We start from the raw sequence: 16,460 nt of genomic DNA on the forward strand, positions 1-16,460 counted from the left end.
CAAAGTCGAAATTATGTCTTAAAAAACTGAAATTATCATATACTAGGTCAAAATTTACAAAGTCGAAATCATGTCTTAAAAGATGAAATTATCACATACTAGGTCAAAATTTACAAAGTCGAAATCATGTCTTAAAAAGCTGAAATTATCATATTCTAGGTCAACATTTACAAAGTCGAAATTATGTCTTAAAAGCTGAAATTATCACATACTGGGTCGAAATTTACAAAGTCAAAATTATGTCTTAAAAGCTGAAATTATCACATACTAGGTCAAAATTTACAAAGTCGAAATTATGTCTTAAAAAGCTGAAATTATCATATTCTAGGTCAAAATTTACAAAGTCGAAATTATGTCTTAAAAGCTGAAATTATCACATACTGGGTCAAAATTTACAAAGTCAAAATTATGTCTTAAAAGCTGAAATTATCATATTCTAGGTCAAAATTTACAAAGTCGAAATCATGTCTTAAAAGCTGAAATTATCATATTCTAGGTCAACATTTACAAAGTCGAAATTATGTCTTAAAAGCTGAAATTATCATATTCTAGGTCAAAATTTACAAAGTCGAAATCATGTCTTAAAAGCTGAAATTATCATATTCTAGGTCAACATTTACAAAGTGGAAATTATGTCTTAAAAAGCTGAAATTATCATATTCTAGGTCAAAATTTACAAAGTCGAAATCATGTCTTAAAAAGCTGAAATTATCATATTCTAGGTCAAAATTTACAAAGTCGAAATCATGTCTTAAAAGCTGAAATTATCATATTCTAGGTCAACATTTACAAAGTGGAAATCATGTCTTAAAAGCTGAAATTATCATATTCTAGGTCAAAATTTACAAAGTCGAAATCATGTCTTAAAAAGCTGAAATTATCATATTCTAGGTCAAAATTTACAAAGTCAAAATTATGTCTTAAAAGCTGAAATTATCATATTCTAGGTCAAAATTTACAAAGTCAAAATTATGTCTTAAAAAGCTGAAATTATCATATTCTAGGTCAAAATTTACAAAGTCAAAATTATGTCTTAAAAAGCTGAAATTATCATATTCTAGGTCAAAATTTACAAAGTCGAAATTATGTCTTAAAAGCTGAAATTATCACATACTGGGTCAAAATTTACAAAGTCGAAATTATGTCTTCAAAGCTGAAATTATCACATACTGGGTCAAAATTTACAAAGTCGAAATTATGTCTTAAAAGCTGAAATTATCATATTCTAGGTCAAAATTTACAAAGTCAAAATTATGTCTTAAAAGCTGAAATTATCACATACTGGGTCAAAATTTACAAAGTCGAAATCATATCTTAAAAGCTGAAATTATCACATACTGGGTCAAAATTTACAAAGTCAAAATTATGTCTTAAAAGCTGAAATTATCACATACTGGGTCAAAATTTACAAAGTCGAAATCATGTCTTAAAAGCTGAAATTATCACATACTGGGTCAACATTTACAAAGTCGAAATCATGTCTTAAAAGCTGAAATTATCATATTCTAGGTCAACATTTACAAAGTGGAAATTATGTCTTAAAAAGCTGAAATTATCATATTCTAGGTCAAAATTTACAAAGTGGAAATTATGTCTTAAAAAGCTGAAATTATCACATACTGGGTCAAAATTTACAAAGTCGAAATTATGTCTTAAAAGCTGAAATTATCATATTTTAGGTCACAATTTACAAAGTCAAAATTATGTCTTAAAAGCTGAAATTATCATATTCTAGGTCAACATTTACAAAGTGGAAATTATGTCTTAAAAAGCTGAAATTATCATATTCTAGGTCAACATTTACAAAGTCGAAATTATGTCTTAAAAAGATGAAATTATCATATTCTAGGTCAAAATTTACAAAGTCGAAATTATGTCTTAAAAAGCTGAAATTATCATATTCTAGGTCAAAATTTACAAAGTCGAAATCATGTCTTAAAAGCTGAAATTATCATATTCTAGGTCAACATTTACAAAGTCGAAATTATGTCTTAAAAGCTGAAATTATCATATTCTAGGTCAAAATTTACAAAGTCGAAATCATGTCTTAAAAGCTGAAATTATCATATTCTAGGTCAACATTTACAAAGTGGAAATTATGTCTTAAAAAGCTGAAATTATCATATTCTAGGTCAAAATTTACAAAGTCGAAATCATGTCTTAAAAAGCTGAAATTATCATATTCTAGGTCAAAATTTACAAAGTCGAAATCATGTCTTAAAAGCTGAAATTATCATATTCTAGGTCAACATTTACAAAGTGGAAATCATGTCTTAAAAGCTGAAATTATCATATTCTAGGTCAAAATTTACAAAGTCGAAATCATGTCTTAAAAAGCTGAAATTATCATATTCTAGGTCAAAATTTACAAAGTCAAAATTATGTCTTAAAAGCTGAAATTATCATATTCTAGGTCAAAATTTACAAAGTCAAAATTATGTCTTAAAAAGCTGAAATTATCATATTCTAGGTCAAAATTTACAAAGTCGAAATTATGTCTTAAAAAGCTGAAATTATCATATTCTAGGTCAAAATTTACAAAGTCAAAATTATGTCTTAAAAGCTGAAATTATCACATACTGGGTCAAAATTTACAAAGTCGAAATTATGTCTTCAAAGCTGAAATTATCACATACTGGGTCAAAATTTACAAAGTCGAAATTATGTCTTAAAAGCTGAAATTATCATATTCTAGGTCAAAATTTACAAAGTCAAAATTATGTCTTAAAAGCTGAAATTATCACATACTGGGTCAAAATTTACAAAGTCGAAATCATATCTTAAAAGCTGAAATTATCACATACTGGGTCAAAATTTACAAAGTCAAAATTATGTCTTAAAAGCTGAAATTATCACATACTGGGTCAAAATTTACAAAGTCGAAATCATGTCTTAAAAGCTGAAATTATCACATACTGGGTCAACATTTACAAAGTCGAAATCATGTCTTAAAAGCTGGAATTATCATATTCTAGGTCAACATTTACAAAGTGGAAATTATGTCTTAAAAAGCTGAAATTATCATATTCTAGGTCAAAATTTACAAAGTGGAAATTATGTCTTAAAAAGCTGAAATTATCACATACTGGGTCAAAATTTACAAAGTCGAAATTATGTCTTAAAAGCTGAAATTATCATATTTTAGGTCACAATTTACAAAGTCAAAATTATGTCTTAAAAGCTGAAATTATCATATTCTAGGTCAACATTTACAAAGTGGAAATTATGTCTTAAAAAGCTGAAATTATCATATTCTAGGTCAACATTTACAAAGTCGAAATTATGTCTTAAAAAGATGAAATTATCATATTCTAGGTCAAAATTTACAAAGTCGAAATTATGTCTTAAAAAGCTGAAATTATCATATTCTAGGTCAAAATTTACAAAGTGGAAATTATGTCTTAAAAAGCTGAAATTATCATATTATAGGTCAACATTTACAAAGTCAAAATTATGTCTTAAAAGCTGAAATTATCATATTCTAGGTCAAAATTTACAAAGTCGAAATTATGTCTTAAAAGCTGAAATTATCATATTCTAGGTCAAAATTTACAAAGTCGAAATTATGTCTTAAAAAGCTGAAATTATCATATTCTAGGTCAAAATTTACAAAGTGGAAATTATGTCTTAAAAAGCTGAAATTATCATATTCTAGGTCAAAATTTACAAAGTCGAAATTATGTCTTAAAAAGCTGAAATTATCATATTCTAGGTCAACATTTACAAAGTCGAAATTATGTCTTAAAAGCTGAAATTATCATATTCTAGGTCAACATTTACAAAGTCGAAATTATGTCTTAAAAAGCTGAAATTATCACATACTAGGTCAAAATTTACAAAGTCGAAATCATGTCTTAAAAAGCTGAAATTATCACATTCTAGGTCAAAATTTACAAAGTCGAAATTATGTCTTAAAAAGCTGAAATTATCATATTCTAGGTCAAAATTTACAAAGTCGAAATCATGTCTTAAAAAGCTGAAATTATCACATTCTAGGTCAAAATTTACAAAGTCGAAATTATGTCTTAAAAAGCTGAAATTATCATATTCTAGGTCAACATTTACAAAGTCGAAATTATGTCTTAAAAAGCTGAAATTATCACATACTAGGTCAAAATTTACAAAGTCGAAATCATGTCTTAAAAAGCTGAAATTATCACATTCTAGGTCAAAATTTACAAAGTCGAAATTATGTCTTAAAAAGCTGAAATTATCATATTCTAGGTCAAAATTTACAAAGTGGAAATTATGTCTTAAAAAGCTGAAATTATCACATACTGGGTCAAAATTTACAAAGTCGAAATTATGTCTTAAAAGCTGAAATTATCATATTCTAGGTCAACATTTACAAAGTGGAAATTATGTCTTAAAAAGCTGAAATTATCATATTCTAGGTCAACATTTACAAAGTCGAAAATATGTCTTAAAAAGCTGAAATTATCATATTCTAGGTCAAAATTTACAAAGTCGAAATTATGTCTTAAAAAGCTGAAATTATCATATTCTAGGTCAAAATTTACAAAGTGGAAATTATGTCTTAAAAAGCTGAAATTATCATATTCTAGGTCAACATTTACAAAGTGGAAATCATGTCTTAAAAAGCTGAAATTATCACATTCTAGGTCAAAATTTACAAAGTCGAAATTATGTCTTAAAAAGCTGAAATTATCATATTCTAGGTCAACATTTACAAAGTCGAAATTATGTCTTAAAAGCTGAAATTATCATATTCTAGGTCAAAATTTACAAAGTCGAAATTATGTCTTAAAAAGCTGAAATTATCATATTCTAGGTCAACATTTACAAAGTCGAAATCATGTCTTAAAAGCTGAAATTATCATATTCTAGGTCAAAATTTACAAAGTGGAAATTATGTCTTAAAAGCTGAAATTATCACATACTGGGTCAAAATTTACAAAGTCGAAATTATGTCTTAAAAAGCTGAAATTATCATATACTGGGTCAAAATTTACAAAGTGGAAATCATGTCTTAAAAGCTGAAATTATCACATACTGGGTCAAAATTTACAAAGTCGAAATTATGTCTTAAAAAGCTGAAATTATCATATACTAGGTCAAAATTTACAAAGTCGAAATTATGTTTTAAAAAGCTGAAATTATCATATTCTAGGTCAAAATTTACAAAGTGGAAATTATGTCTTAAAAGCTGAAATTATCATATTCTAGGTCAACATTTACAAAGTGGAAATTATGTCTTAAAAAGCTGAAATTATCACATACTGGGTCAAAATTTACAAAGTGGAAATTATGTCTTAAAAAGCTGAAATTATCATATTCTAGGTCAACATTTACAAAGTCGAAATTATGTCTTAAAAAGCTGAAATTATCATATTCTAGGTCAAAATTTAAAAAGTCGAAATTATGTCTTAAAAGCTGAAATTATCATATTTTAGGTCAACATTTACAAAGTCGAAATTATGTCTTAAAAAGTTGAAATTATCATATTCTAGGTCAAAATTTACAAAGTCGAAATCATGTCTTAAAAAGCTGAAATTATCATATTCTAGGTCAAAATTTACAAAGTCGAAATCATGTCTTAAAAAGCTGAAATTATCACATACTAGGTCAACATTTACAAAGTCGAAATCATGTCTTAAAAAGCTGAAATTATCACATACTAGGTCAAAATTTACAAAGTCGAAATCATGTCTTAAAAGATGAAATTATCACATACTAGGTCAAAATTTACAAAGTGGAAATTATGTCTTAAAAGCTGAAATTATCATATTCTAGGTCAAAATTTACAAAGTCGAAATCATGTCTTAAAAAGCTGAAATTATCATATTCTAGGTCAAAATTTACAAAGTCGAAATTATGTCTTAAAAAGCTGAAATTATCATATTCTAGGTCAAAATTTACAAAGTCAAAATTATGTCTTAAAAGCTGAAATTATCATATTCTAGGTCAAAATTTACAAAGTCGAAATCATGTCTTAAAAAGCTGAAATTATCATATTCTAGGTCAACATTTACAAAGTCGAAATCATGTCTTAAAAAGCTGAAATTATCACATACTAGGTCAAAATTTACAAAGTCGAAATCATGTCTTAAAAGATGAAATTATCACATACTAGGTCAACATTTACAAAGTGGAAATTATGTCTTAAAAGCTGAAATTATCATATTCTAGGTCAAAATTTACAAAGTCGAAATCATGTCTTAAAAAGCTGAAATTATCATATTCTAGGTCAAAATTTACAAAGTCGAAATTATGTCTTAAAAAGCTGAAATTATCATATACTAGGTCAACATTTACAAAGTCGAAATCATGTCTTAAAAGATGAAATTATCACATACTAGGTCAACATTTACAAAGTGGAAATTATGTCTTAAAAAGCTGAAATTATCATATTCTAGGTCAAAATTTACAAAGTCAAAATTATGTCTTAAAAGCTGAAATTATCATATTCTAGGTCAAAATTTACAAAGTCGAAATCATGTCTTAAAAGCTGAAATTATCATATTCTAGGTCAAAATTTACAAAGTCGAAATCATGTCTTAAAAAGCTGAAATTATCATATACTAGGTCAACAGTTACAAAGTCGAAATCATGTCTTAAAAAGCTGAAATTATCATATTCTAGGTCAAAATTTACAAAGTCGAAATTATGTCTTAAAAAGCTGAATTTATCATATTCTTGGTCAAAATTTACAAAGTGGAAATTATGTCTTAAAAAGCTGAAATTATCACATACTAGGTCAAAATTTACAAAGTCGAAATCATGTCTTAAAAGATGAAATTATCACATACTAGGTCAACATTTACAAAGTGGAAATCATGTCTTTAAAAGCTGAAATTATCACATACTAGGTCAAAATTTACAAAGTCGAAATCATGTCTTAAAAAGCTGAAATTATCATATTCTAGGTCAACATTTACAAAGTCGAAATTATGTCTTAAAAAGCTGTAATTATCATATACTAGGTCAACATTTACAAAGTCGAAATTATGTCTTAAAAAGCTGAAATTATCATATTCTAGGTCAACATTTACAAAGTCGAAATTATGTCTTAAAAAGCTGAAATTATCATATTCTAGGTCAAAATTTACAAAGTGGAAATTATGTCTTAAAAGCTGAAATTATCATATTCTAGGTCAAAATTTACAAAGTGGAAATTATGTCTTAAAAAGCTGAAATTATCATATTCTAGGTCAAAATTTACAAAGTCGAAATTATGTCTTAAAAAGCTGAAATTATCATATTTTAGGTCAATATTTACAAAGTCGAAATCATGTCTTAAAACGCTGAAATTATCATATTCTAGGTCAACATTTACAAAGTCGAAATTATGTCTTAAAAAGCTGAAATTATCATATTCTAGGTCAAAATTTACAAAGTGGAAATCATGTCTTAAAAGCTGAAATTATCATATTCTTGGTCAAAATTTACAAAGTCGAAATTATGTCTTAAAAAGCTGAAATTATCATATTCTAGGTCAACATTTACAAAGTCGAAATTATGTCTTAAAAAGCTGAAATTATCATATACTAGGTCAAAATTTACAAAGTGGAAATCATGTCTTAAAAAGCTGAAATTATCATATTCTAGGTCAAAATTTACAAAGTGGAAATGATGTCTTAAAAGCTGAAATTATCACATACTGGGTCAAAATTTACAAAGTCGAAATTATGTCTTAAAAGCTGAAATTATCATATTCTAGGTCAACATTTACAAAGTGGAAATTATGTCTTAAAAAGCTGAAATTATCACATACTGGGTCAAAATTTACAAAGTGGAAATTATGTCTTAAAAAGCTGAAATTATCATATTCTAGGTCAAAATTTACAAAGTTGAAATTATGTCTTAAAAGCTGAAATTATCATATTTTAGGTCAACATTTACAAAGTCGAAATTATGTCTTAAAAAGCTGAAATTATCTTATTCTAGGTCAAAATTTACAAAGTCGAAATTATGTCTTAAAAAGCTGAAATTATCATATTTTAGGTCAAAATTTACAAAGTCGAAATCATGTCTTAAAACGCTGAAATTATCATATTCTAGGTCAAAATTTACAAAGTCGAAATTATGTCTTAAAAAGCTGAAATTATCATATTCTAGGTCAACATTTACAAATTTGAAATCATGTCTTAAAAAGCTGAAATTATCACATACTAGGTCAAAATTTACAAAGTCGAAATTATGTCTTAAAAGCTGAAATTATCATATTTTAGGTCAACATTTACAAAGTCGAAATTATGTCTTAAAAAGCTGAAATTATCATATTCTAGGTCAAAATTTACAAAGTCGAAATTATGTCTTAAAAAGCTGAAATTATCATATTTTAGGTCAAAATTTACAAAGTCGAAATCATGTCTTAAAACGCTGAAATTATCATATTCTAGGTCAACATTTACAAAGTCGAAATTATGTCTTAAAAAGCTGAAATTATCATATTCTAGGTCAACATTTACAAAGTCGAAATTATGTCTTAAAAAGCTGAAATTATCATATTCTAGGTCAACATTTACAAAGTCGAAATTACGTCTTAAAACGCTGAAATTATCATATACTAGGTCAAAATTTACAAAGTCGAAATTATGTCTTAAAAAGCTGAAATTATCATATTCTAGGTCAACATTTACAAAGTCGAAATTATGTCTTAAAAGCTGAAATTATCATATACTAGGTCAAAATTTACAAAGTCGAAATCATGTCTTAAAAAGCTGAAATTATCATATTCTAGGTCAACATTTACAAAGTCGAAATCATGTCTTAAAAAGCTGAAATTATCACATACTAGGTCAAAATTTACAAAGTCGAAATCATGTCTTAAAAAGCTGAAATTATCATATACTAGAAAGTGAGTTTTGAGACATTTTGAAATGTTATGCCGAATACTGACTTATTTTGGATTTCATGAGAGCTACACATTCCAAAAAAGTTGGGACAGGGAGCAATAAGAGGCCGGAAGAGTTAAATGTACACATAAAGAACAGCTGGAAGACCAATCTGTAGCTTATTAGGTCAACTGGCAACATGATTGGGTATAAAAGAGCCTCTCAGAGTGGCAGTGTCTCTCAGAAGACGAGATGGGCAGAGGATCACCAATTCCCCCAATGCTGCGGCGGACAATAGCGGAGCGATATCAGAAAGGAGTTTCTCAGAGAAACACTGCACAGAGTTTGTCATCTTCATCATCATCTACAGAGCATAATATCATCCAAAGACTGGAACAATCTCTGTTTGTAAGGGTCAAGGGTCAAAACCAAACTGGATGGCCGTGATCTTCAGCCCTTAGACGGCACTGCATCACACACAGGAATGCTACTGTAATGGACATCACAACATGGGCTCAGGAATACTTCCAGAAAACATTGGAGAACACAATCCACCGCGCCATTCACCGTCGCCGGCTAAAACTCGCTCCATCTCTGATGGTCTGGGGTTCATGAGTGTGTGTGGCATGGGCAGCTTACACATCTGGAAAGGCCATCAATGCTGAAAGGTCTATCCAAGTTCTAGATCAACATCTGCTCCATCCAGACGGCGTCTCTTTCAGGGAAGACCTTGCTCTCTCCAACATGACAATGCCAGACCACACACTGCATCAATTACAGCATCATGGCTGAGCAGAAGAAGGATCCGGCACTGAAATGGCCAGCCTGCAGTCCAGATCTTTCACCATTAGAAAACATTTGGCGCATCATAAAGAGGAAGATGCGATAAAGAAGACCTAAGACAGTTGAGCAGCTAGAAGCCTGTATTAGACAAGAATGGACAACATTCCTATTCCTAAACTTGAGCAGCTCGTCTCCTCAGTCCCCAGACGTTTGCAGACTGATATAAACAGAAGAAGGGATGACACACAGGGGGAAACATGGCCACGGCACAACTTCAGGAGATGTGTTGATGCCATGAAATTAAAAATCAACTTATTTTCCCCTTAAAATGATAAATGTTCTTGGTTTAAACATTTGATATGTCATCTATGTTGTATTCTGAATAAAATATTGAAATTTGAAACTTCCACATCATTGCATTCTGGTTTTATTCACAAATTGTACAGTGTCACAACTCTTTTGGAATCGGGTTGGATATTTTTCTTCATCGCTTTAGAAGGCCTTTATTATGATGGACAGATGCACTTTTATAATGCATGGATGCACTTTTTAAATGTCATTGTGTGTGTGTGTGTGTGTGTGTGTGTGTGTGTGTGTGTGTGTGTGTGTGTGTGTGTGTGTGTGTGTGTGTGTGTGTGTGTGTGTGTGTGTGTGTGTGTGTGTGTGTGTGTTCAGGCACTGTGGAGGGCGTCTCTCTCAGCCTGATTTACAGTCAGGCCACAGGCATGGAGGCCCCAGGTCGGGTCTGTCTGAAGGAGCCCAGCTGGGAGCGTCTCAGGAAGAGCAACTCGTCCCGGCTCATTCACATCAGCAGGTGGAGTACACACACACACACCCACACTCACTCTCTCACACACATCAAGTCCAGTTGTGTCAGAGCAGCTTCAGTGTTAAACAGGACAATACTGCAGCAGAATTAGATTTGGCTGTACAGTCGTTCTGGAGTAAACAGTGATGTTATCAGCTTATTTTAATTTATCATAGAGAGACAATGTTGGCAGATCAGTATTAGAGTTTAATATTTGTGTCCCCAACTGACACACACACGTGAGGTCAGGGGTCAGTGTCTGTGTGTCAGTGCTCAACTCCAGCCGCAGTCTCAGGATCCTCGTGTGTGTGTGTGTGTGTGTGTCAGTGATCAGGTGGAGTTCCTGCTCCCTCTGGTGGCCGGTCAGTCTCAGGGTCACAGTAATCTGGACAGTGTGTCAGTGCTGAACTTCAGCCGCAGTCTCAGGATCCTCGTGTGTGTGTGTGTGTGTGTGTGTGTGTGTGTGTGTGTGTGTGTGTGTGTGTGTGTGTGTGTGTGTGTGTGTGTGTGTGTGTGTGTGTGTGTGTGTGTGTGTGTGTGTGTCAGTGATCAGGTGGAGTTCCTGCTCCCTCTGGTGGCCGGTCAGTCTCCGGGTCACAGTAATCTGGACAGTGTGTCAGTGCTGAACTTCAGCCGCAGTCTCAGGATCCTCGTGTGTGTGTGTGTGTGTGTGTGTGTGTGTGTGTGTGTGTGTGTGTGTGTGTGTGTGTGTGTGTGTGTGTGTGTGTCAGTGATCAGGTGGAGTTCCTGCTCCCTCTGGTGGCCGGTCAGTCTCCGGGTCACAGTAATCTGGACAGTGTGTCAGTGCTGAACTTCAGCCGCAGTCTCAGGATCCTCGTGTGTGTGTGTGTGTGTGTGTGTGTGTGTGTGTGTGTGTGTGTGTGTCAGTGATCAGGTGGAGTTCCTGCTCCCCCTGGTGGCCGGTCAGTCTCAGGGTCACAGTAATCTGGACAGTGTGTCAGTGCTAGGGATGCGCGATATACCGGTACTGGAAAAATACCGGTATATATTTTATTTAAAACGGTACAATATCATGATTTGGCACATTTCGGTATATGCTGCTTTTCCAAAGTTCACCGCTAGATGGCAGCGCTCTACCCAAACTGACCCGAAACAACCGGCAAATGTGACAACAACATAGACGGACAAAATGGATAAAGCAGTTGAATCTCACTCAAGATGCCCAAAACGAATTAATAAAGAGAGGAGTAGAAGTGTAATTTGTAATGACTTTGCTTATAAAACTGATGAAGAACCATCAAACCTAGCCAAGCATCTGTCACTATCCTGACTTTAAGACTTCTGAAGAGATCGACAGGTCAGCGAATCATGTGTGTGTGTGTGTGTCAGTGCTGAACTCCAGCCGCAGTCTCCGGATCCTCATGTGTGTGTGTGTTTGTGTGTGTGTGTGTGTGTGTGTGTGTGTGTGTGTGTGTGTGTGTGTGTGTGTGTGTGTGTGTGTATCAGTGATCAGGTGGAGTTCCTGCTCCCTCTGGTGGCCGGTCAGTCTCCGGGTCACAGTAATCTGGACAGTGTGTCAGTGCTGAACTCCAGCCGCAGTCTCAGGATCCTCGTGTGTGTGTGTGTGTTTGTGTGTGTGTGTGTGTGTGTGTGTGTGTGTGTGTGTGTCAGTGATCAGGTGGAGTTCCTGCTCCCCCTGGTGGCCGGTCAGTCTCAGGGTCACAGTAATCTGGACAGTGTGTCAGTGCTGAACTCCAGCCGCAGTCTCCGGATCCTCATGTGTGTGTGTGTGTGTGTGTGTGTGTGTGTCAGTGATCAGGTGGAGTTCCTGCTCCCTCTGGTGGCCGGTCAGTCTCAGGGTCACAGTAATCTGGACAGTGTGTCAGTGCTGAACTCCAGCCGCAGTCTCCAGATCCTCATGTGTGTGTCGGATGGCCGTCTGTCTGTGCTGAGAGCGAGCGACACACACACCATCTGGAGCCTCAGCGCCGCCGCCATACACACGTCTGTACACATCCTGCACTTCTGTTTACCTTTACTGTTTTATTTTTAATATGAGCTATTTTAATACTTAAACTAATCAAGACTTAGAAATGTTTCTGTAAAGTCTAGCTGAAATAAACATGTTGTGTGTGTGTGTGTGTGTGTGTGTGTGTGTGTGTGTGTGTGTGTGTGTGTGTGTGTGTGTGTTTGCAGCCGTCCAGCTTTGGGTCACTTCAATGACGATGGGGTTCCAGATCTACTCATTCATCAGTCGTCCAACAACATCAGGAAGGTGCGCATCTCAGAGACACACACACACACACACACACACACACTCACAGACTCACACACAGACTCACACACACAGACGGCAGTGGGCGGCAGTGGCTCAGTGGTTCATGTAGATTGTCTACAAACCAGAAGGTTGGTGGTTCAATCCCCGGTTCCACCTGACCAAGTGTTGAAGTGTCCATGAGCAAGACACCTAACCCCAGCTGCTCCCGACGAGCTGGATGAGCCTTACATGGCTGACATCGCCGTCGGTGTATGAATGGGTGAATGTGAGGCGATATGTAAAGCGCTTTGGATGGCCATAGGGTCTGTTGAAAGCGCTATATAAATGCAGTCCATTTACCATTTACCATTTACAGACACTCACACACACACAGACTCACACACACAGACACTCACAGACACACACACACTCTCACACACACACACACTCTCACAAACACAGACACACACACACACAGACACTCACACACACAGACACTCACACACACAGACACACACTCTCTGACACACACACACACACAGACACTCTCACACACACTCTCACACACAGACACACACTCTCTGACACACACACACACACAGACACTCTCACACACACTCTCATACACACACACACACACACACACACACACACACACACAACCACACACACATAGAGAGACACACACAGCGAGCTGATGGTCTGTGTGACCGCAGGTGCAGATCCTCGACGGCGCTCAGGGGCGGAGCTTGTGGGAGGCGGGGTTTGTGTGTCCTCGTCTGGCGGTTGAGGATTCGTCCGTTTGCACCACATCTGGCCAATCCGTGTTCCTCTTCTGGGCCGGAGATCCGCTCTCGCAGCCGCAGAACGGCACCAAGCCGGCCAATCAGGCGGCAGAGCCGGTGCTCCGCAAGCTCTTCCTGCTCCATCCCAGCTATCCCACAATCCTCCTGCAGCTGAGTAGCACCACTGACACCGTTCTCACCGCCACAGGTGGAGCACTCACACACACACACATCATATCAGGAATAAAAGCGTTTGTAGTTCAGTGACCACTTACAGTCTGTGTGTGTGTGTCTGTGTGTGCGTGCGTGTGTGTGTGTGTGTGTGTGTGTGTGTGTGTGTGTGTGTGTGTGTGTGTGTGTGTGTGTGTGTGTGTGTGTGTGTGTGTGTGTGTCGGCAGTGAGTTACCAGCCGCAGCAGAAGGATGCAACCTACATTAGTGTCTCGTCTCGGCCCACATCCGGCCGACGTCCGGCTGCTCAGCTGCTGAAGAGCCTCAGTCTGAGAGCGGCCATCGCTGAAGCTCAGATCCTGCAGCTGCCGGACGCCAGCAGAGATGCCACATCCGCCAAACCCGCCACATTCCACCTCAACAAGTTCTTCAGACGCCTGTGCTTCAAACAGGTCAGAGGTCACGCGACAGATCAGGGGTCACTCGACAGCTCAGGGGTCACTCGAAAGATCATGGGTCACTCGACAGCCCAGGGGGCACTCGACAGATCATGAGTCACTCGACAGATCAGAGGTCACTCGACAGATCAGGGGTCACTCGAAAGTTCAGGGGTCACTCGACAGCTCAGGGGTCACTCGACAGATCAGGGGCACTCGACAGATCAGGGGTTATTTGACAGATCAGAGGTCACTCGACAGATCAGGGGTCATTTGACAGATCAGGAGGCACTCTACAGATCAGGGGCACTTGACAGATCAGGGGTCACTCGACGGATCAGGGGGCACTCGACAGATCAGGGGGCACTCGAAAGTTCAGGGGTCACTCGACAGCTCAGGGGTCACTCGACAGATCAGGGGCACTCGACAGATCAGGGGTTATTTGACAGATCAGAGGTCACTCGACAGATCAGGGGTCATTTGACAGATCAGGAGGCACTCTACAGATCAGGGGCACTTGACAGATCAGGGGTCACTCGACGGATCAGGGGGCACTCGACAGATCAGGGGGCACTCTACAGATCAGGGGTCACTCGACAGATCAGGGGGCACTCTACAGATCAGAGGGCACTCGACAGATCAGGGGCACTCAACAGATCAGGGGGCACTCGACAGATCAGGGGGCACTCTACAGATCAGAGGGCACTCGACAGATCAGGGGCACTCGACAGATCAGGGGGCACTCGACAGATCAGGGGGCACTCTACAGATCAGGGGTCACTCGACAGATCAGGGGGCACTCTACAGATCAGGGGGCACACAAAAGATCAGGGGGCACTCTACAGATCAGGGGGCACTCGACAGATCGGGGGGCACTCGACAGATCAGGGGGCACTCGACAGATCAGGGGGCACTCGACAGATCAGGGGGCACTCGACAGATCAGGGGGCAAACGACAGATCAGGGGGCACTCTACAGATCAGGGGTCACTCGACAGATCAGAGGTTACTCGAAAGATCAGGGGTCACACAACAGATCAGGGGTCATTCGACAGATCAGGGACACTCGACAGATCAGAGGTCACTCGAAAGATCAGGGATCACACGACAGATCAGGGGGCACTCGACAGCTCTAGGGGCACTCGACAGATCAGAGGTTACTCGAAAGATCAGGGGTCACACAACAGATCAGGGGTCATTCGACAGCTCAAGGGGCACTCGACAGATCAGAGGTCACTCGAAAGATCAGGGATCACACGACAGATCAGGGGGCACTCGACAGCTCTAGGGGCACTCGACAGATCAGGGCTCACACGACAGATCAGGGGGCACTCTACAGATCACGGGGGCACTCGACAGATCAGGGGGCACTCTACAGATCAGGGGCACTCAACAGATCGGGGGGCACTCGACAGATCGGGGGGCACTCGACAGATCAGGGGGCACTCGACAGATCAGGGGTCACTGGACAGATCAGAGGTCACTCGACAGATCAGGGGGCACTCTACAGATCAGGGGCACTCGACAGATCAGGGGGCACTCGACAGATCGGGGGGCACTCGACAGATCGGGGGGCACTCGACAGATCAGGGGTCACTCGACAGATCAGGGGGCACTCAACAGATCAGGGGGCACTCGACAGATCCGGGCGCACTCGACAGATCAGGGGTCACTCGACAGATCAGGGGGCACTCGACAGATCAAAGGTCACTCGACAGATCAAAGGTCACTCGTAAGATCAGGAGGCAAGATTATGATATATAGTCATATTAATGATAGTCGGTCAAAATTATGATATATAGTCACACTAATGATAGTAGGTCAAAATTATGATATTTAGTCATATTAATGCATGTCGGTCCAAATTATGATATATAGTCATACTAATGCATGTCGGTCAAAATTATGATATATAGTCACACTAATGATAGTCGGTCAAAATTATGATATATAGTCACACTAATGATAGTAGGTCAAAATTATGATATTTAGTCATATTAATGCATGTCGGTCCAAATTATGATATATAGTCTCACTAATGATAGTCGGTCAAAATTATGATATATAGTCATACTAATGCAAGTCGGTCCAAATTATGATGTATAGTCATACTAATGATAGTCGGTCAAAATTATGATATTTAGTCATATTAATGCATGTCGGTCCAAATTATCATATATAGTCACACTAATGATAGTCGGTCAAAATTATGATATATAGTCACACTAATGCATGTCGGTCAAAATTATGATATATAGTCATACTAATGCATGTCGGTCAAAATTATGATATATAGTCACACTAATGCATGTCGGTCAAAATTATGATATATAGTCATACTAATGCATGTCGGTCAAAATTATGATATATAGTCACACTAATGCATGTCGGTCAAAATTATGATATATAGTCATACTAATGCATGTCGGTCAAAATTATGATATATAGTCACACTAATGATA

General features: G+C 37.0%; 1 protein-coding gene across 1 annotated transcript in view; it reads left to right on the forward strand.

Moving 5' to 3' along the window:
- The window catches only part of fam234b (family with sequence similarity 234 member B), a 102,907-nt gene that overhangs the window by 37,474 nt on the left and 48,973 nt on the right, over positions 1-16,460 (forward strand). The window contains exons 7-11 of the mRNA XM_067453792.1: positions 10,257-10,395; positions 12,022-12,354; positions 12,547-12,625; positions 13,324-13,600; positions 13,791-14,014. Coding sequence (XP_067309893.1) covers positions 10,257-10,395; positions 12,022-12,354; positions 12,547-12,625; positions 13,324-13,600; positions 13,791-14,014 — 1,052 coding nt within the window. The remainder of the gene's footprint in view (positions 1-10,256; positions 10,396-12,021; positions 12,355-12,546; positions 12,626-13,323; positions 13,601-13,790; positions 14,015-16,460) is intronic.

Source organism: Pseudorasbora parva, chromosome 2 (genome assembly GCF_024679245.1).
Source record: "Pseudorasbora parva isolate DD20220531a chromosome 2, ASM2467924v1, whole genome shotgun sequence".
In the NCBI taxonomy this organism is placed as follows: Eukaryota; Metazoa; Chordata; class Actinopteri; order Cypriniformes; family Gobionidae; genus Pseudorasbora; species Pseudorasbora parva.